This window comes from Parus major, chromosome 2 (genome assembly GCF_001522545.3).
Source record: "Parus major isolate Abel chromosome 2, Parus_major1.1, whole genome shotgun sequence".
Classification (NCBI taxonomy): Eukaryota; Metazoa; Chordata; class Aves; order Passeriformes; family Paridae; genus Parus; species Parus major.
Genome location: NC_031769.1, coordinates 131,583,522 through 131,605,020, shown reverse-complemented (window position 1 = coordinate 131,605,020; position 21,499 = coordinate 131,583,522). Strand labels below are relative to the sequence as shown.

The 21,499-nt window shown below is 35.0% G+C and overlaps 1 protein-coding gene across 45 annotated transcripts in view; it reads right to left on the bottom strand.

Moving 5' to 3' along the window:
- Window positions 1-21,499, bottom strand: part of RIMS2 (regulating synaptic membrane exocytosis 2) — a 443,102-nt gene that overhangs the window by 91,963 nt on the left and 329,640 nt on the right. For 21 of the 45 annotated variants that reach the window (XM_033512408.1, XM_033512391.1, XM_033512393.1 and 18 more), the window contains one exon: window positions 14,406-14,438. The exons of 23 other annotated variants lie outside the window; for them this stretch is intronic. In XM_033512408.1, the coding sequence (XP_033368299.1) occupies window positions 14,406-14,438 (33 nt within the window). Of the gene's footprint in view, window positions 1-4,138; window positions 4,144-14,405; window positions 14,439-21,499 lie in introns of those variants that run through there. One more of the 45 variants, XM_033512407.1, reaches the window with a different exon arrangement.

The window sequence follows — 21,499 nt, the reverse complement described above, 5'->3', positions numbered from 1 at the left end:
GTCAAGAATAAATCATTATCCACCGAATGCTAAAAAGCATTCATTTTGACTGACATTTGTCTTAAACTGACCATAATTTTAATGTAAAAGTTGTCTAGGATTAAAATTTCAGAATCCTACTAATCATAAATAAAAATTTCTGTATATTGCATGTATTGAGCAATATGAACTATATTTATGAATCTGAGATGAGGTTATTAGATTCCAGTGTACTACAGTAACCTGTTTTAAACTCTAAACCTCAGTTGTAAGTCATAATCTAACAGCAAAGTGGGGCTCTGCACAGAACCTGGGCATCTCAGCTTTTTATTTTCCTTCTTGGGAACAATAAGGGTAGTAGCACATACTGTGAGAGCTGCCAGGTAGATGTTGCAGCACTTACTAGGAAATCTGGAAGGAAAGGAGGTAAAAGGAAGTGGGAGTTCAAAAACACTAAGCTGTTCTGTTCTCTATAAACACTCTGACTTCCAGTTTTTGTATTCTAACTCTCTATCTTTACACCTTACAACAACATGAAAGAAAAGACTTCATCAAAAATTTGAAGAGAAATTAAAATCTAAAAAAATTAAAATTAAGAAAAATGAATAATAAAAAATAAATGGTGTTTTAAAGAGAGAAAAAAAATTAAAAAGAGAGCAGCAGATGAAAATTTCTAAAATAAAATGCAGTTCATTTTTCCTATCATAATTTTCCTCAACCAATATAGAACCCATAGCAGTGTTTGTCAATTTATCATAAAGATGAAGTGACATTTTTTAGGATCTAGTTTTAAAAACCCTACTTTTTTTTTCTCTTGGAAAGAAAAGCTTTACACTGGAAAATATTTTCTTTTTTCAATGACAGAAGTAACACATTTTTTTTGAAGTAAAATACTCCAGGTCTCCTCTCAAAGAAAGAGATAATTTTCTGCTGAAATCAAAATCTTCTTGTCATTTTTCAGTAATGTAAGAAAGGAGGCATTTTTCACAGAAAGGAAAATCTTTTCAATTGTTCTTATGTTTTATTATGAAATCAGGGCATGTTTTCTTTGTCTGCAGACATTCTGCCAAATTTCAGGAAATTGCAAGTGAAGAAATAACAATCCTTGAGCATAAATTAGAAATTTAACAATTACTTGAGAAAATATTCATTCTTATCTATGATCAGTTGCCAAAGTGAGAGATTTTTACAAATCCAATTGCCTATGATATGTACAAAATAGGCCACTCGAAAGGGGAGCATAAGATAGAAGGTCTTGGTGTGAGTCCTCTGCAACAAAACAAGCAAAATCTGTAGCTTATTTTCTCTCAAGAGAAAAACAAGACAGAAAAAATTTGAAAAAAATTATTCAATTTCCATAAAATCTTATTAAGGGAAAATCTAACTTCCTCTGCATTTTTGAAACTGTCTTTAACAAGTGAATGAATTCAGTTATGTGCAAAAAGAGGAAAACCCGAGGGCAGTGGATAGTTCATCATGCAGAAGATAGCTCTGGTTCTACTGTACATGGAAGTGACATGCAGGAAGAGAGCACAGGGTTACTGTGTGCCCCAGGCTGAGCTCACTGCAACTTCAGCAAGAGGCAGCTGTGACCTGTGTGGCAGTAGGAAAGGCTGAAAGAGTCATGGCACTTCCCATTCATGTGGTCCAGCATGAAATCATGGCACACTAAGTGGTGGGAATGCAGGGCTAGCATCACCTCCACTTCTGCTGGCATATCTCTGCTTAGCTGACTCCTATGTGGGAGGGTTTAGCAGGAGCAGAAAATACTTCTAGAGTTCAGGAACTGTCTGGGTGCATAAGCTTCAGCTTTTAACATGAGTTTGGTAACCAAGGTAGAACATCAGTCCTATCCTAAGGACTCCACTGCAGTCAGGAGCTGTTCATGGAGCATGTGTCAACAAACCAGAAGTAACCTGAATCTAACCATTAGTTATCAACAGTGGTTAAAATATAGGAGCATAAGTTTTCACACACCTGAATCACTCAAGACTGACTGAGCCCTTGTGTTATTACATCTTGAGCTGGAGCCCAGCACAACACATTTTCAGAACTATAAAGACTGGCACTAGAAAAGTTAAAGGTGCTTTTGATATACTGAAGAATTGCCAGTGTATCAAAGTGTATGCAACCCATCAGGTAAAATGGATTTCATCTCTGCTTGAACATCCTTGTAGAATTTTGCTTATAAACAGCAGTTGTACCTCCAACAGAAATATCCAATGAGTCACTCAAATTCCAGCCATAAAAACACAAAAAATAAGACTGAAGGGAAGAACAAAGCCTGGTGCTGCTCACCAGACACAACTGGGGTCATTGCACTGCAGGCAGCATTCCTGAGTTTTGATTATTTTGAGCTCTAACATTAAAAACCCATGGCCTGAAGGTTAGTTCAGGGGGGTTTTCATGGGCACAAGGCAATTCCTGGCTGACAGGGAGACAACTGCTGATTCATTACCAGCCATTCCTCATATTTTCAGAAGAGAACTTGCTGAGGGAAAGCAATATAAGTACAGAGAGAAGACTCCTGAAACGCCTGAGTAAGGCACAGAAGGACTGTGCAGTGCAGCCCTGTAATCTCTCAGATCCACAAGGACTGCAGTGAGAGACTTGTGCTAGAGTTTAGCTCTAGTGACTGCAGCAAACTAAACCTTCGGCCACATGCATTTGACCCTTGTTTTTATCTATGGAAATGTGACCACTAGACAATGAACTACCATTTCAATTTGAGCTATAGGATATTTTGTAACAAAAGTAGGGAACTTCCTCAAGACACAGACAAAGGGGTGCCTGGAGGCTGTGGGAGTAAATCAGAAGACCCCAGATGCTGCAAAGAGGACTGGATGGGCAGGAGTGCAATCAGAAAATGAACCCACCTACAGGGACTATAGAATCCAGTAACAAGCAACAGGCAGGGCCCCAGTTAAGAGGCACCCAGCTTGAGCTGTCACTACAATTGCCTATTAGACATAGGAAGAATAGGAACTCTGCTTGATTCTTTTACTGAAGTGAAAGCTAGGGATAAGCCCTGTTGAGGTAAGATCCACATAATTTGTACCATGGTCTAGGTGATGGCCGTATAATTCCATTCCTACAACGGGACTCAGGGCAGGCATTAAAATCACTGCTTCAGCTTCAAATAAAAATCTTTATTTTCCTGTTTTAACTTGAAATAAGCTAAGATGAAATAAGATTCGGCTTCTTCACCATTAAATTGAAGGGCTGTAATCAGTGATTTGATTAATACCTAACTTTTCCTAACCCCTCAGCTGCTCAGAGTCAGTTTTACAGGGAGATAAGCAATCATTGAATTCAGCCTGGAGCTAAAGAATGTGATTTGCTCTTCAGGTTGAATACTGGCTACTCTCTAGGGTAAGACTCTTCAGCTGATAGCCTGTGATCCACACCAGAAACAAAAGGGACAACAAACTGGCCTTTTCATCCAACTCAGCCTAAGGCAAACCTATCTGGTTAAAAATCACAATGAATCCAGCTGGGACCTCTGCTCTTTCCTTCTCTCTTTCATTGTCTTCTCCAGTGGGACTTACTAAACCATTCCAGTTCCTAGAGATGCTGGTGTTGGAGATCCTATACCGGGATCTGAGTTAGGAAGAGGAGTTTGCTGTACAGTGAGGCTTCTGTGGCACAAAGAGTTAAAGGGAATCTGGTACAGAGGAAGAGTGGAGTTTCCCTTATAATATTAGAACAGATTTAGTTTTAAACACATATGGACAAAAGGGATAGAAAATTTGGGAGGCACAGCCACTAAGGAATGGGAAAAAAACTCATACTGCAGGGACTAAAGTAACATTGATATTTTGGAAACCATAAACTTGTAATAGAGCAGAAAAATGTGTGCAGGTGAGCACCCTCTGTGCCTGGAGAGGGGAGGACATAACAGAGGTCTTAAAGTGTATAACATCTGCATTTAGCTGATTCTGGTCTCTTTCTTATCATTTCTCACCCTTATTTGACACCCTTAAAATAGCAAAGGAAATACATTTGAGAAAATCCTTTCTTAGTTTCCATTTCCTAGTGTCTATTTTGAAATCCACAAAATACATCAAAATTGCACTCCAACTCTTTGTTACATATTTGCCTAAACAGATCAAAGAAATTAAGGGAAAAACAGAAAAATATTTTTAATAAGTCACCCTACCTGTATCCCCATTCTCTGGATCTGTTTTCTTTTCTTCTACAAACAAATGAAAGCAATATGTAAAACAAAAAAAAAACAAAAAAAAAAAAAAAAAAAAAAAAAAAAAAAAAAAAAAAAAAAAAAAAAAAAAAGAGGAGGAGAGAAAAAAATGCAGAAATAATAATAAAAGTAATATAAAAATGCATTAAAAAGGAAAACATTAACAAAACTCAGCAAATTAATATAACTTGAAGAATTTAGTCAACCAACCAAGTATGGTGCTCTAAATCTAGAGGCATATTCACTGCATGCTAGTGTGTATATTTGTGTACTCCTGTTGAACATTCACTGAAGGCAACCCATGGATATTTTGTGCACTTCCAGAATCATTAACTCAAGAAAGAGAGAGCAAGGCAGGTGTCAGGTAGAGTTCCTTTGCAGTTTCCCTGATGACACAATAATAGAAATAAACCAAATTTGCTTGTGCTGTATTTGTTATGCAGTGCACATACGAGATACAGTCTAATGGTTCAGACATAAAAACTGAATGCATCAGAATGGGTTTTGGCAATTACTTTTAATCTTCATTGGTTTAATCAATTCTCATAGCTTCTACAGGTTAAAAGGTTTAATAATGATATTACTGTAACTTGCCTTAGAGTTAAAAATTATCAAGAACAAAAGACACTAAAATCAATACTCAGAGCCCAGTTCATGCACATAAACTTATCTGACTGACACCAACAAATGCTCTGAATGCATATCAAAGGCTGTAAATGGCTCAGGGCACTTTTCTGTCACAAAGAAATGAAAATACATCGGATCCCTATCAAATAATTTGGCAGCCCATAAATAACCTGAAATCCAGTTTGGGTAAATGTGAAAAAAATGTAAGTCAAATGAAATTTACTTTAATTAGAAATACATTAACTTAGATTCTGTTTCCTTTTCAAAATTATATTAAATTCAATTAAAACAATCCCATGAATATGGAGCAACAGCCCCCAAGCTACATAACAAAAATAGTATGTATTACTAGAAATAAATATTTTTCCAGAGTTATTGGTTATTGATGATTGCTCAAAAAATTATGATTGAATTTACAGTACAGACTGAAGAGGAAAACAGAGCTGTTGTATTTTAAGGAAATACCATTTTGTAGGTGGGTATCAAAGCAGAGGACGAAGTCAAACTCAGAGAGAAATCATACTCAAGTAAGGTAGAATCAAAAGAAGAAAACTGTGTTCCTGCAGAGAGCATAAATAATATGCTACACTTCCATAGATCCAGCTTCCTATCATGTGTGGGATCAAGATTATTGTTCTGCTGGCAATTTCTAGTGGAACTGTTAGGCAAATCAATGGGAAACAAATATGGCAGGTCATAAACCTGCACTTTCAGAAATCAGTGGGTATTAAATCAGTTCTTGGAACTTCTCCCATTCCCTAACCTTTCCTGCCCCATACTCTATACCATTTTTAAATAAGGCATTTTGCATTCTTCTGAGCTGGCCTTTAGGCAGCCTGGCCTTTCTATCTCTGAGGGCTGTGGATAATGCTACGAAAATAGCAGAGAATGATAGTTTTGATTGTTTCAATTTTTTCAATTTTTCTTCTACTTTTAAAATTCTGTGACCAATATAAAATCTACAAATACAATTTCTTCTACTGTTGCATTACTTTCTAAAGCAGAAAGCAATTTGATAGCAATACCACTGATCCAACATAATGCATAATAGGGGAAAGTGAATTGAGTCATTAAAACACCTTTGAGCCTGAGCTCAGAGAAAATGATGACATTTCTTAGTCCATATGCAAAATGAAATCTTTACTTTGCCTAAATATTATCTTAATACAGAAATCTTATTCTATATAGGGTAATTAATTTTTTAAGATTCCTAGAAATCTATTCAACCTTATGTCTGGATGTCTTTCAAACATGAATCTTTAAATAAATACATTGTCAAAATAAAGGAGTTTGAAACCTAGCCAACCTCCACAAGTACATAAAAAATATTTCCAAATGGGATTGTAGAAATTAATATCACAGTATTGGCAAACACAAAAGTCTACTAGATTCTTGAATTTTAGAAGTGTAATTGAAGTGCTGTGACAAATCTCGACAATGGATAAAACCAATTTTGTTCAGTTCTACTGCTTCCACCCAAGTGAGATCTTTCTCAATTTAATCTTCTGTCCTTTCTAGTACTTCTTCAGACAGCTCTTCACAATACATCTGAAACCTCAGTTTGAAGAGCAGGATCCACTGTGCCGACCTTTCTACTAAAAATCTGAAGAATATATATTTACCAAGTAAAAAATATTAACTTCGCAGCAGCAAAGATCTTTGGTGCAGCTATGGGCCTAGTCATCACCTCTGAAAGAATCCAGAGCAGGTTCAGGATGTTGATACTAAAGTAATTAATGCTTCTGCTTGTAATGCGCTCAAAACATAAAAGCTCTAAGAAGCCTAGAAACTGCTGAAAACCCATAGGTCACCATGAGATTATTTTAAAATGTCTCAAACTGAATAATATGAGATGGCAAAGTCACTCCTAAAAAATCTTGATCTGATTTTTTTTTTTTTAATATGACCAGTATAATCACATTAGTTAGTATTTTTTCACATTACTTGATTTAACCTTGGTTTACAAAGTGAAACACATATATTGTATCCTGTGGTGTAATGATCTCAGTTCAAGAACTAATTTTTTTCAGATCTATACACTTTGGAAAAAATAAATTAATGCTTTCAAAAAGGAGACATTTCTGCACATTACAGAAAATAACTGTATGCTTTCAGTTTAATCAAAATACAGACATATTTAAGTATATTGATGAAATATAGAGATGACTATAGAGAGATTAAGATGCTAAAATATTCTCTCTCAAAACCTTCTTCTACCACCACGATAGACTTATAATGACCACTGAAATTTTATTTAATAGTAGATGTATCCATGCTTCCATAGTTTAATTCCTTGCTCTTTCTAACTGGTTCTAATATATCTGAGAGATATCTAACAATCTAACATGTATCTGGAAGATAAAATGAACAGAAAAGAATTCTTAATAAGAGTCTGATTCAAGAGTAGACTTGTCAAGAGCTAAATCTGATCTAAAATGACCTCAGTTTTGTTGGAAATGCCATAACTCAATGAGCTTTGCTGTTCTGATGGGTACCTGGAGGTGCCAGGGCCCTATCAGACTTCACCCATGCCCCACCAAGAAGTCTCATGCAGCAGAGACTCCAGGTTCCTTGGAACAGAACCTGTCCATCTCTGTACATGACAGAATAGAGTAACAGTTCCACAGAAGAAGCAGGATAGCAGACTTCTCCCCAGTTGTGGATACTGATGGCAGCATTGAACAATTGCTCAAAAATTACTGATGGCAGCATTGAACAATTGCTCAAACTTGCTGACTTCCTGTTGAAGATCAGGGGAAGCCTAATTCTTCAGGCTTAAGATTACAACTGGGAGGTGCTGGGCTTTATAGTCTTCTTCCCAGGGTTTCTCTCTTCTCTCACAGCTGACTGCTCCAAACTTAAGGTTAAATACTGGTTCTTTCTTGACCTTTCTCTTCTCTCTCACCTGAGATCCAGATGAATGAGATTTGCATAAACTGAACAGAGGCCTAAAATAAATCTTGACTTCCTTGCTTTAAATGAAAAAAAATTGCAATTTCCCATGCTGGAGGATGTGCCTGTCGTTGCAAGAGACAGATAAGGAACTTGTTTGTTTCTGACTTTAGGAATAAGATAAGACAATGGCATAAAAGGTTTTATCCTTTTCTTTTTCATATTTGCAGACACTTATTATCAGCAATATGATAGGGATTCTATTTATACAGTGGATAAATTAGTTCCTCTACTTATGTACTTTATTAAAAATTGAGTCTAATTTCTCAAGGTATTCCAAATTATTAAATAACAATTTATTTTTAAAATTGAATATACGAGTAGTACCCTAACTTTGGGTAAGTACTTCCAAAAATGCTAGCTGAGTTTCTTACTAGAGATTTCCCTTGAAATGCTATTCATGAGAATATAGGAAAAATTAATTTCATTCTGAAAAGAAAAAAAAATCCCTGAAACAACATCACAAAATCACAGAATATTCTGAGCTGCAAGGGACCCATAAGGATCATTGAGTCCAGCTCCCGGCCCTTTACAGGACAGCCCCAAGAGTCGCATTGTATGCCTGAGAGCATCATTTAGAACACTCCTTCAACTCTGTCAGGCTTGGTGCTGTCATTCCTGGGGAGCTGTTCCTGTGCCCAGCCACGCCCTGGGTGAAGAACCTTTTCCTAAAAACCAACTTAAACCTGCCCTGACACAGATTCAGGCCATTCCCCTGGGTCCTGTCACTGAGCACCAGACAGAAATCATCCCCTGGGTCCTGTCACTGAGCACCAGACAGAGATCAGTGCCTGATCAGTGCCTCCTCTTCTCCTCACAAGGAGCTGTAACTGCACTGAGGTCTCCTCTCAGTCTCCTCCAGGCTGAACAGACCAAGTCACCTCAGTCATTCCTCACACGGCGTCTACTCGAGCCCCTGCACTGTCTTCACAGCCCTACTACCACATCAGGCCAAGGAAAGAAGATTGTCTCCTAAAAGTAAAACATAAAATGTAGAAGTGTTTGCTTAGAACATCAAAACTTGCCAGTTTTGCCTTGTACTCAAAAGGATTACATTTCCTCCCATTTGCTGAACTATTCAATTCCAACTCTACCTCTAGGGAGTTGGTTCTAAATTTTGTCATTCTGGCTTTCAACAGTGTGAGAAATGTAACTGCCTAACTGCTACAGGTCTAGCAAGGTATCAGATGCTGTGATATAAATGGTTACTGAACTTCACTCCAGGCCTTTATGTCCAATTTGGGGCAAATATAAAAAAGGTACTGTTGCAGCAAACAAGTTCTTTCCAAGTCTGTGATCCACAGTCTGAATTAAAAAAATAATTAATGGTTGTTGAATTGTTCTTCTACTTAATATTACTAATATATTGTTGATACTTAATATTACTGTTTAAATGTGACTGAGGTGTCAATTATTGCCCTTAAAAGGAGATGCTCGAAAGAAGACTATTTCAGCCAGCCAGCTTCCTAGCAGGGAACATGGATTCACATTCCTGTTTTCTATTTGAGGATTGCTAGATGGCCTTTTTGTTTTTTCTTTTCCTTTTTTTTTCTTTTTTTCTTGCTGGTTTCAAGCTTGACACACTAAAGAAAGACTAAAACCCGGGGGACATTTCTTGCCACTTAAAAAAATATTTATCACAATGCTAAAAGCATGTTAATAACATTTCTTTGGGTTATTTGCAGAATACATGGCGTTGTTTAGTAAAAGAACTGAATAAAATGGTGTGGTGATCTAAACAGGGAAGTTAAAGAATCTCTGCAATCCTGGGTCTATAAATTGACTGGGTCAGCTAAGGTCTCCACCATTAGGTATAGATCAGTGCAGATGGTAAAGGACAAAGATCTTTTGAAACAAGCTGTAAAGTTCTATTTTGCATATTTATTAAAGTGATGATTAGGGCTATGGCTAGCCCTTTTTTTATGCTGCCTAGATCCTTTTCTAAGGTGATTTTTGTGGGGTAGACTGTGATGTTTTCTGTGCTGCTCATACAAAGGTGTACATACATTTTAGTAGCTTTCATAAAATACTGAAGCTTACACGTAAAAAGCATGGAAGAAAGAAGCAGTAAATCAAATATTAGCTCAAACATCCCATTTTGCTTCTCTCAAGAGTTGTGGCACTTCCTCCCTATACAAACAACATGAAATAGGGTTTTGAAAGGAAAGGAAAAATATCTGAGTGGTCACTGGGCCCTTATATTCCGTACTCATAAAAATCCATTCAGATCAGCCTAAACACTATAAACTCTACTTTGTTTTCAGGAAAACCTGAGCACAGTCTTATTATGAAGCTTTCCAACATCCTGTTTCTCATCATGCTTGTCAGAGTTCCCACCACTGGTACACTCCACAGCATAATCCCAGAGAATTTCACATTCTGATACAGCCACTTCCAATCATGGGTATAAACACTTGATAATAATTATGCCTCTGCTTTCAGGAAAGCTAACAGGTATTAATAAAAATTCTTCAGCCATCTGAAGAATGCAAAAGATTTTCATTAGCATCTGAATAACTAGAAAGGTGGTCAAAGTTTTAACCAAAGAACATAAAATCATCACCTGCATTTAGAACTCAGAATAGTTACAAATTAAACTACCAAACATTTTGCAAAATTATGCTGTCATTTTAAATTACATAATCTGATGGTTTTACTATTTTAGCTTCAGCAGACTGATCATCAGCCTTTATTTTTGTGGTTTAGTACAGATGGCTACTTTGGAAGTCTTTGGTTTCTGGATTTAATTCTGAACAAAATAAAAAATAAGGACCAAGAGCCTCCCTGCCATCCAATATAATAAATACATCGATTACTATGCTAAGTACCTACTGACTGAATTCAGAGTTTACAGAATTAGACTGAATTTGGAGTTTACCCTTTGGGCTTTGTTGACCAAATACAGATTTAGATGCATTAAATGTCTCTTTCACAGTCTAAGGCATCAGATCTTAAACAAGCCTGTCAAATTAAATATCACAGAAGAGTTCAGAGATGCACAAGTAATTTAATCATATTTGTGTTAAAATGTTACAAATTCTACCCAGAAATGTTTTTTCAGTGTAAGAAAAATGGAAACAGAACAAGACATCATCCTGTTCTTTAAAGGAAAGTGTGTCACAGAATACTGACTATAATAATAACTCAAAAGCAGAGGGGTGTCATGTTCTGTTTATAAAGAGTAAGTACATCACAGTAGATTCACTCTTGGAAGACTTGAAAAACCTCACATGGTTCTGTATGATAAAAATGAATTTAAAAATCTGTGCTCCTTGTCTTCTACTGAAGCTGATTTCTGAAACAGTCTGAACTGTACCATTTTTTTATCCTTGTTTTCTCCTACGGTAGATTTGCCACATCCTTTCACTCTTTGGCTCTCCACTGTTCAGGTCTATGAGCTCTTCAATTTGGTCACTCATCTTCAGTAGGGTTTGCTAGTTTTTGTAGGCTTCATTTCCATCAATCATGTTATTACAAATAAGCTTCATAATAAAGCACAGAAAAAAATTATATTTCAAATCCCTTTTCTATTTGAATTTCACTCTGAAAGTTAACAAAAATTCTAATCAAACTTTTGTGTGCTCTTAACATGACAGTTTTATGCCAGAGGTTGCAAAAAAGGGCTTCAATATCTATTTTCCTGCCTTTCATGGCCCTTTAGAAATGGAACAGTCCCCACTGTCTTCTAACTTCCATCCACTTTAAAAGGTTTAGAATGCCTGGGCATCACTATGCCACCGCTTCTCATTCTGGAATAATCAATCTAGAATTAATTACTGCTGTATGTGTCCTGAGTGCCTTTGTTCTGGCACCTTTCCAATGTTTTGATGATGGTTTTTTGGGCAGTTGCTTGAGCCAGCTAGATTAATTTTTGGAATTCTGAAGAATGTTCTCTGTATTTCATACATCTGAAGAGCACAGGATCACGTGCAATTGCCAGTAATTTTTGGCACATTGATAACTGGTTGGTCTGACTCATCCACAGATGAGAATAAAGCTTCTCACTGAGGCTCCTGTGCAGACAAGGGCTCACTTCCACCTCTCCTGAATGAATACATGGGGATGTGGACAGGCACACATCTCCTCAACAATCTTCACAAGATCTAAACCTACGAAACATATTAATTTGAAAAATATGAAAACCCTGCATCTCAAAGCAGGTTTGTGAAAACCCTGTATCACAAAGCTTCTCCTTCACCCAAGGTGAATGATAAACAGGGTTAAACAGGGTTTAATCATTAAGGATACCATCAAGCTCTACTGCTGTCACATAACAAAATTTGTATTAAAATACTTTTGCTTCTTATATTTCAGAATTTACTTTTGGGTTCGAAATATACAGCAAAAGCTTTACACACACTTTTATAAAACTTTTCAATAAAAAATTCTAGATTTTTTCAAGGAATAATATTTTATTTTTTACAATTATGGATTATAATATCCTGATAGAGGAAATTGCAACATTTTTCTATCAATACAATTGTACCATATTCAGATATTTAGCTTTCACAAAACTTCTTGGTCTAATAACACCTAAAATCAATAGCAAATCCTCTGGAATACATTAATAGTTGGTATCATGTTAAATAAACCATGATATATAAATTATGTGAGAACCACTCCCTAAGAAAACCTGTAAAGAGATAATCCTAGATTCACACTTCTTAAAGAAATTTCTAAAACAATGGTAAAACACTCTGTTCTAAAGTATGCCTTTGAAATGTCACCCTTGCTTTTTAGCTGTGCTCCAAGTGTACTGAAAAGTGTAATCTATATTGTTACTGAGGCAAATGTGGGAGAGGACCTGTTCCAAACATATATCTGAAAATATGTTGCTATACACACAACAAACTATTTTCTTCTGAGTTTAAGGGCAGTAACAACAACTGACCATCCTTTTGCGTTTGTGTGCTCGACAATTAAATTCATCACTGCCTAATACAGGTTAAGTAATAAACTCATGGGGTTTACTTAACACCATGAGCTAAGTAGTGCTTTGCAGAATTGCAATGTCAAAAAAAATAATAATAAACACTATTACCTACTCATGTCTGTTCAAGAAACACAGGTGATGAAAATACATGTTTTTTTTCTGACCATTTTAAGGTCTGGTTTCTTCCTGCACCAAGAGAGATATGGACTGATTCCATATTCTGATTTAATATCTTGATTCAGTCCATAACTCAGAGAAAGTTTTTTGAACAAAAAGGCCTGCATCTTTTATTATGAACAGATAGGAAATGGGTTAACCAATCTTGTAACTTCATTTTTGTAATAAAAAAGATTCAGAATCCCTGCACAGGAACTGGAAATTAATCATAAGCACAAGGTAAGTAAACTCAGTCTTTCTACAGCATAAGTTATTAATTCCTAATAGCAATGATTTACAAAAGAGGGATTTCAGGAAACCCTACCAATTTTCTTCTCTATCCATGCTTAACTTATTTTAACCCTGTAATTATAACAATTTCTATTTTGAGATTTGTTTAACATGAAAACCACAGCAAATAACATCTGCAAGATTCTGTGAAAATAATCTGTGACTCTAACTAGGACAAGACCAGTACAAAAGGTGAAACTGAGCTCTGAAGGAGCCAGTCAGAGTAAAGACAAAAATGCTTCACTAAATATCACCTAAGTTAAATGGACCAGTCAGTGCACCCCAAAACTTCTCCAGATTTGCTGACCTAAATGGCATCCAAGTGGCTTCTCTAATTTGTTGGAATAATAGCAGAGTCACAGGAAACTGATTAAAGCTTTTACGCAGTAATTGTAAAATTAAAATTTTGTAGCTGAATTTAATTGACTTCAATATGGGGAATTTTGCTGTTCTACATACCACTACTGAACAAACAGGGAAGTGTGAACAAATACTCCATTTTCAGAGCTAGGACACCTTGATAGGTGTTAGTTCTCTGCCAGTAATATAAAGTACATGGAAAATTCAATAAAATGGCAGATTAAAATTCGTTATGAAAGAAACCATAAGTAATGCACAGAATGAAATAAAAGCCTCATAAACAATGCAGCTAAGTGAGAACTTCAATTTTTGACTTCTTGCTCCCATACTATCATAACATTTAGATTTATACTTTTTGGCATGGGAAAATAGCTTTTGTTCACTAAAAACCCTACTTCTAATTGAAACAGGTTTTATTAAAAAAAATAAATTTGAAATTTCAGTGCATGAAATTTAACTTACTGAAATTATTCCGTTTTAAAGTGATATCCTCCCAGAGTCAAAAAGAACTAATTATATAAGTTTCTGCAGTTTTTGTAGCAGTGTTCAAATGCATAGATAAACCAAATTACAGATTGTTTTCACGTGTTAGCTGGAACTTTAAAGGGTAATTTTCAGATTTGAGATGGGAAATAAGAACTGATATGATAGAAATCAAATCAGTTAAAATTCTTAAGGTATATATTACTTGTCATCAGTTACCTTTCATCACTTTTTATAGAGTACCTAGTTAATAGGTAATAAAAATTACGTAAGTGTCATAAACTAAAATTATTTCACCTTGGCAATGTTTTGCCAGTATACTGAGGGGGAAGAGAGGGAAAAGTATGTGAGGCGAGCTGTGATAAAATCTATAGAAAAGGTAAAATGAAAAAAATAACACAGAGAAAAGCAGTAGAAGAGACAGACCTGAGTTTGTTCTCCTTGATGATTCCGCTTCTTCTGTGATCACATCGTGTAATGTACAGACATAGACAAAGGAGATGGGCGTGAGAGGATGTATTCAGAAGGTTAAAACTGACACTGAGGGAAAGGGCCAAAAATTGTTTTAGAGAGAAGTCTGCAGAGCAGAGTTAGTAAGTGGAGAAAAAAATAAAAGACACTAGAAGAAAAAAGAAAGCTGAGAAAGAAGTGGTTAAACTACTGTTGTTGGAAAAGAACAGTAAAGACAGGGTTAGTATAGGAGCTGAGGAAATAATAAAAGTTATAACTGACAGCAAAGTCAATCCTTGCAATGATGCTGAAGAAAAAGCTGGGTAGTAAAAGGTATGTTAACTAGCATAAATACTTCTGCTCATGACTGTTCAATTTTTTGAATGTTATCTACTTGAATGCAAATATTATTTTTCTCTTTCAAGTATTGAACACTCAGTTTAATGTCCAAGGGACCTCTATTATTATATTTTTCAATTATCAATTTATTGTAATTTATGCTGAACCAAACTTCAGATACCCAAAACAGAAAATAATTTTTTGTATTTTTTTTTATTTTTTTTGCAAATGTATGTACAAGCTCAGACATTTCAGAATCCACATAACACACTCTGGAAAGAACTGCATTATTGTAACGCTCTGCCAAAGGGAAAATTATCAAGAGCAAAATACAGAACATGAGAAAAGAGAATGTATAGCTATTAGCTATCATGGTCAATTCAAATACTTTTTCAGAAGCAGTGTTGGTCTCATCTGACAGAAGTCTAATTTACTACAAATGCATGCAAGTTAAATGCCAAAGCAACTATCTCATTACTTACTTTATTACTTCACATTCAAAAGCACACTGCCATTTTAGACATGGAAAACATCTGAGGGACAGTGCCATGCTATGTACTGAAAATCTATTTGTAGCAAAAGAACGGGAGGAATTAATCTTGAAAAGTAACAATAATTACAAAGAACTGTGAGGCCACTGTTGCTAGCAGAACAAATGTTTTCCCCCCAAAATCACCAGAAATAGAAAAAAAAATAAAAATCTATAAATGGTCTAATATCAACATGCAGTTTGCTAATGAGTCACAAAACACCGCTCATAAATTATTAATGCTGAAAATATTAGATAAAGAAGTCCAGAAAGTTCTACACACCACAAAAATATCTGTAATTTTATCGGCATTTTATAGTCAGTATCAAGATACCACTGAAAAAATGCAAAATGAGAATAAGCAACATAAATCAATAAAACAAAATTAAAGACAACATTAACTTTTAGCAGATAACCACTGTCTTCTATACTTAAGCAATTTTATATTAGAGTGTTAGATTATATTTTTATCTACTATTAAATGCCAAGACTGTACCAAAACTGTTGCAAAACCAAGCAGCTTGAAACATACATAATTAGAATGCATTTTCAGGCAAATAAATTTTCTTACAGATTGAACACACATTAGTGCTATATATGAGATACATAGTGTGAAAGCATAGCAGCTGTCAGTTTTGACAAAGGTTGCTATGTCTTTGCAGGTTAAAAAAAACAATAATGGAGTATAAATATTTTTGTATCTGGGCAAGTACAAAGAATCTATTGGAAGAAATAGAAGCAAATAGAAAGATATACTCCTCCATGTCATGTTACACTCAAATTAATATAAATGTTATATATAATATATGCTATATATAGCATATGTGCTATACATAATATATAATCAGCTATAATTGCTGAAAGTGCTAAATAAACAAATTAATCATTATTAGCACCACCAAAACACAGCTAAAAGTATTCCAAATGTTCTGAAAATATTTTATACTACATATGTACAGCCCTGAAGTGAGTACTCCTACTATAGCAAAACCAGTTATTAGAAAGTTTCTATCAAGACCCCACTATCCTCGGTTTATTATTTTTAGTATCCATAAGAATGAGCAGCTTTGAGACATGTACTGCAGCAAGAGAAATCCCTCTCTATAAATTATCAAAGTATTGAATCACATTATTTCCAAACCTGGAATATGTCTGGTATGATAATGCAAGGTATTCTAGTAATTCCACACAGACACAACTGAATAGCAAGGAAGCTCTCTTGGAATATTTTGGAATCAAATGACCAGTATTTGCATGCATATCTGTCACATATCACAATACTTTTTAAAAATAACATTTTTAAAAGTCCTCATGCAAAGAATTTGTTAAGAAAAAAACGTATTTACACATTAAGTGGCAATCAAAAAACACTCTTAATTACAGATATTTTTCACTTCTAGGTTTTTACTGCTCAAACATATTAGAAGAAAAATTCTAATAGAAGCCACAGTGGAAAAAGGATGATAGTTGCCATCTCTCTGTGGATACCTGATCAACTGATACCTCATCTGTTGAGATAAATGGATTATAGTATTTTTGTATTTATTGATGGAAATATTAAAGGATTAGTAGAAGCTGTGGCATGGTAATGCACCAGCTTCTTTCAAATAATGATGTGAAGAAGAAAGTACTAATAGTCTGATTAATTAAAAACAATACAACTTATGTGAACCAATTTTCTCCTGATTAATAAATTATAATCCATGCTATAAATCTCAAACAATATTTTGAAAAGTCTTTGTTTCTGTAGCATTAATCTAAAAAAAACCCTTTTTGATAGAAATACATTTAAATGCAAGAATAAAACAATGTCAAAACAATTCTATTAAATGTACATCATGTAAATAGGCAGTCTCCATTTGTAGTTATTGCTTTTTTGTGGAAGTAGGATTTATTTGCCTCAATTGTTAATCTCGATGTATGACAGTAGTATGCACAAGGCTATTATATACAGATTTAGAAACAAATTAAAATCTCAATGAATAAACCGAAAAACTTAATGAAAACTTTAAGTCTGAAACCCACCCAAAATAAGTACCATCTCTTTTATCATGCTTTAACACAGAACTGTTCATTGTTAGTAATGTCACCCATTGAAGAGAAGTATTTAGGAACTCAGTGATCAAAAAAACTTTACTTGGCAAACACACCCAACTAAAATTCTTAAAGCAGTAGAGGACAGAGAGATGTAAGTTAGTTACTCTTTTTTTTTTTTTTTTTCTCTCTCAGTAGTTATCTTAATTTCAGTTTTATCTCTTCCTAGGAACCAAAGATCTTTCACTGCAAATAGAAGCTCAGATTTGAAAAGTCTCATTTCTGGACACTTCCCAAAATATGATATGCAATAGCACAATCAAATAAGCATCATCTTAAAACATGGAAGAGGCTCTAAGACAGAAATGCTCCATAGAGTCTGGATGTTCCATAATTACATGTCATTAATCTGGATGTGATGAGGTCTGAAGACTGATATAATACATTTAACTCCCAGGAAAGATATCCCCTGACACCATTCTAACTCTGCAATGCTAAGGATACATATATACAAGAGTAGACAGAAAAGCTAAGAGTACAAACATTTTTAGCAGAAGATTTAGATGAAGAGACTATTTTACTATATTGAGATGTGAATAGAATCAGTATTACTTAATATTCTTTAAATGCATTAAGCCACAACTTAGATATAGAGCCTGTCCCACACTTCTCAACTTTTTTAATGAGGTAGCTCCCTCTCAGTTATAGTTCTTTATATTAAAGCACAAACCTACACACCCTAAATCACATCTGTATACTGGATGTATGCTGACATTTTACTCAAAAATACAGCAAGACAATACAGGAAGGACTAAAGAAATACATTTAATTCTGCAACTGCATTATATAGGCTATATAAAGTAAGACAGTAAGTATGAAATATCTTACTCTTGTCCAAAGACAAGGACAGTACAGACAATGGTAGAAAATAACAGAAGAAGGAATTGTAAATATTCTCAGTATCATAAACTCTCTAATTCAAATTAAATCATGTAGTCTGCATAACTTTTTCATAAGTCTCAAGAGATAAACTAAATGAAGAATCCAGAGAGAGGTTTGTTTTGCTTCTCTGAATAAAGTTCACATGGTAATTTCATAAGGGAGAAAAGACCAAACAATAACACTTCAAAATATTAATGCACAATAGTTACACATTGGATTGGAATTATTATGAATCCTGAAAAGACAATTAGATCTTTTTTTTTTCTCTCTCTGTCCTACCATTACTTTGCCATTTCTAACCCATTTCTAACCATATCTCCCTTTGCATAATTTTAAATCTCTCATACTTTCAATTCTGACTACAAACTTCTATTAAAATAAACACAATTTTGAACTATTTTTGACTACTGTTTTCACACTTTGACTGAATTCATGGTAATAGATAAGCTACAATTAGTTTTCATTACATAACATTAGATTTCTGAAAGTCTTTGTCTATGTAGGTGTAAAGGCACAGTCCCACCCAGGTGAGAGAATTAAATGATCCACAGATAAAATAAGCATGATTCCCTTTAAATTGAAAGCAAATCTATCTATCTAAAGACTTATCATTTCTGAGCACACATTACCTTTACATTTTCTGATGTGTTTAACCTATCATTGGTATGATTCCTCTAAAATTTTATTTTACTTCCATACTACAGAAATACGCCTTTCCCAAAAATAATTAAAGGACTCTCAGTTTTTACTCAATTCCAGTTCAAGATTTATAAATCCATTTTACCTATCCTGTTTCCTTTTGTTCAATAATATTAACATATGTCAGGACTTTTTCACAGTTCTGTTCTGCTGCTGCTCCTTGGAAATCAAAAGTTTCTGTGGCAAAGGTTGGATATTTGATGACACTGCAACATTCTCAACAGCCAGTGATAATGAAACCATTATGGGATGGTTTCAGGTAATAGCCATCAAATCTACTGCCTCTCTGCAGGAAAAACAGGGGAAAGCCAATACTGTTTTCCTTGCTATCTTGCAAAGGCAGTTTCTGCATCGTCATCTCTGGATGGAGACACAAGTTGCTAGACCTTATTCAGCTTCCAATATTTTGGATTGAGAGACAGGGAACAGAAATGAGTATCTCTGCTATTGTACCCTAAACTATGTGGTTTTTCCATTTTAGTTACCTTGATGGGTTCAAAAAACTCCAGTGATGATATTGATGAAAATAATTGCTTTTTAAGAAAAACAGTATCCTGCCTAGCCTCATCTCTATCAGTACAGGACACACTCTCTACACTCAACCTCCTTTTCCAACTTCTTATCTTAAGGCATCACATATGAAAATGCAAAATCATGTGAAAATGTTTGCCTGCTGTACTTTTTTTTTTAACTTTTCCTTTCACTGAATAATGAAATCTGATTAGAGGACCAGAGTTTTATTCACTTTCTTTCAAATATCACCTATAACAGCTCAGATGCAGTGGTGAGTGCTGAAGGTACTTAATAATCTCAGGTATGAACAAGGAACTATTTCTTGTGCTTTCTGATTTAGTGGTGTCCTAGAAGGCACTATTCCCTGACAGAGTGCTGACATCAGCTAAAGGAAGGGAACAGATTCAAAATATGGCTGGAATTTTTATGCTATGCTTACATGTGATTCTGCAGTTTTACCCTTCCAATCCTTCAAAATCTTTGCATAAATACAATTGACTCTGTCAAATATGCATATCACTAATTCTGCAAATTGCATCAGAACTTAGAGCTTAAAGACATTCTTAAAAAAAACCAAACATATTGATTTCTGATATTCAGGAAGAAAAATTTTCATCTTCTATTGAAAAGTCTGCAACACAAGAACCATTTTGCTACATTATTTAATGGCCTTCAATTGTCCTCTATCAAATTTGCTAATCCCAATTCTAGTCATGCATATTTCTTGAATATGAATTCTTTATAGGGTACAGTATTACTATTCTTTTTCTGGAATTTGAATTTTTTTTTTATTCTATTTATGCTTTTCCCTACAATTTGCTTGCGGATCTCAGTTCTTCATTCATGGTACTCATGTAATCAACACCAATTTGTTCCCACAGGTTTTCTTAGCTATAATACTGCCATGGCTATTTCTATGGCACTGGTTAGATTAAATTCTTAACAGACAAACTGCACTTAAAGACAGTACACGCTTTCACAACAGGTCATATCAGAAAACTCATCAACAGGTGAAAAGGCAGTCAAAACAGGGGAAAAACAATATGAGGTGTCCCTATTCCTCCTTGCCTCCATTGCACCCTCTGCATTCAGGGACTAAGTTTTATTAGTATTGCTTCACTGTTTTCTGTGCAGACAGAACATTTAAAGCATTCTCAGATGAAAGAAAATGCAGTCCTGTGCAGAGGGTGCAATGGAGGTGTTAAGACACCTTCTTCCAGATGTCCTGACTATTCTGCCTTGAAAAGTAACTCTTTGGAATTATGTAGGGATGTCTATAGGGACTAGTAGTGTGCACACATAGCAGATTATGTCAGTGCTGAAGTTGCATTACTCCACTTCTACCACTGAAGTAAATAAGGCTATTTGACAGATCAGTTTGGAAAATTATCTGAGGAATACATAGGGATGTGCCATTTGATGCCCATTGCAGAGTGTTCAGAACCACCTCAGATGATTCTGCCTCACCTATCATCATCCTCCCATGCAGAAGACATTATTGATAATGTAAATTACAACAGAAGTTATGCTCTTCTCAGGCATCAGCCCTCACAGAAAGACTTAGGACTGTTAAGTGAAGAACACATATTTTACATAACTTTGTATCTATTCTAGGCTTTGACAATTGAGACTTGGCTTTTCAAACCAATTCTGTGTGGAGATTCATTTGATCTCTAATTCACTGGAGATCAGTGGTTCTGTTCCCGACAGAAAAATAGATAGAAATCATGTAATTACCATTTTAATATACAGAACACCTGTAAAGTGAGAACTTTCTGATTTCTGTTCTTCTGCCTGGTTTTGTCTTTCAATTTTAAGATTTTGCTCATGTCCCAAAATGTAGAATGCCCCAAGAGCAGCCATCTAAAAAATATGTCTCTGCTTTCTAAAATACAGCGAAGGTGGCCCTGAAAGTACTGCCAATAACTATAAATAAATTATCTGTCCAGAATACAGTCCTATGCCCACCTCAGCTGGGAGATGGAGTTAATGTTCCTACCTAGCTACCACATAA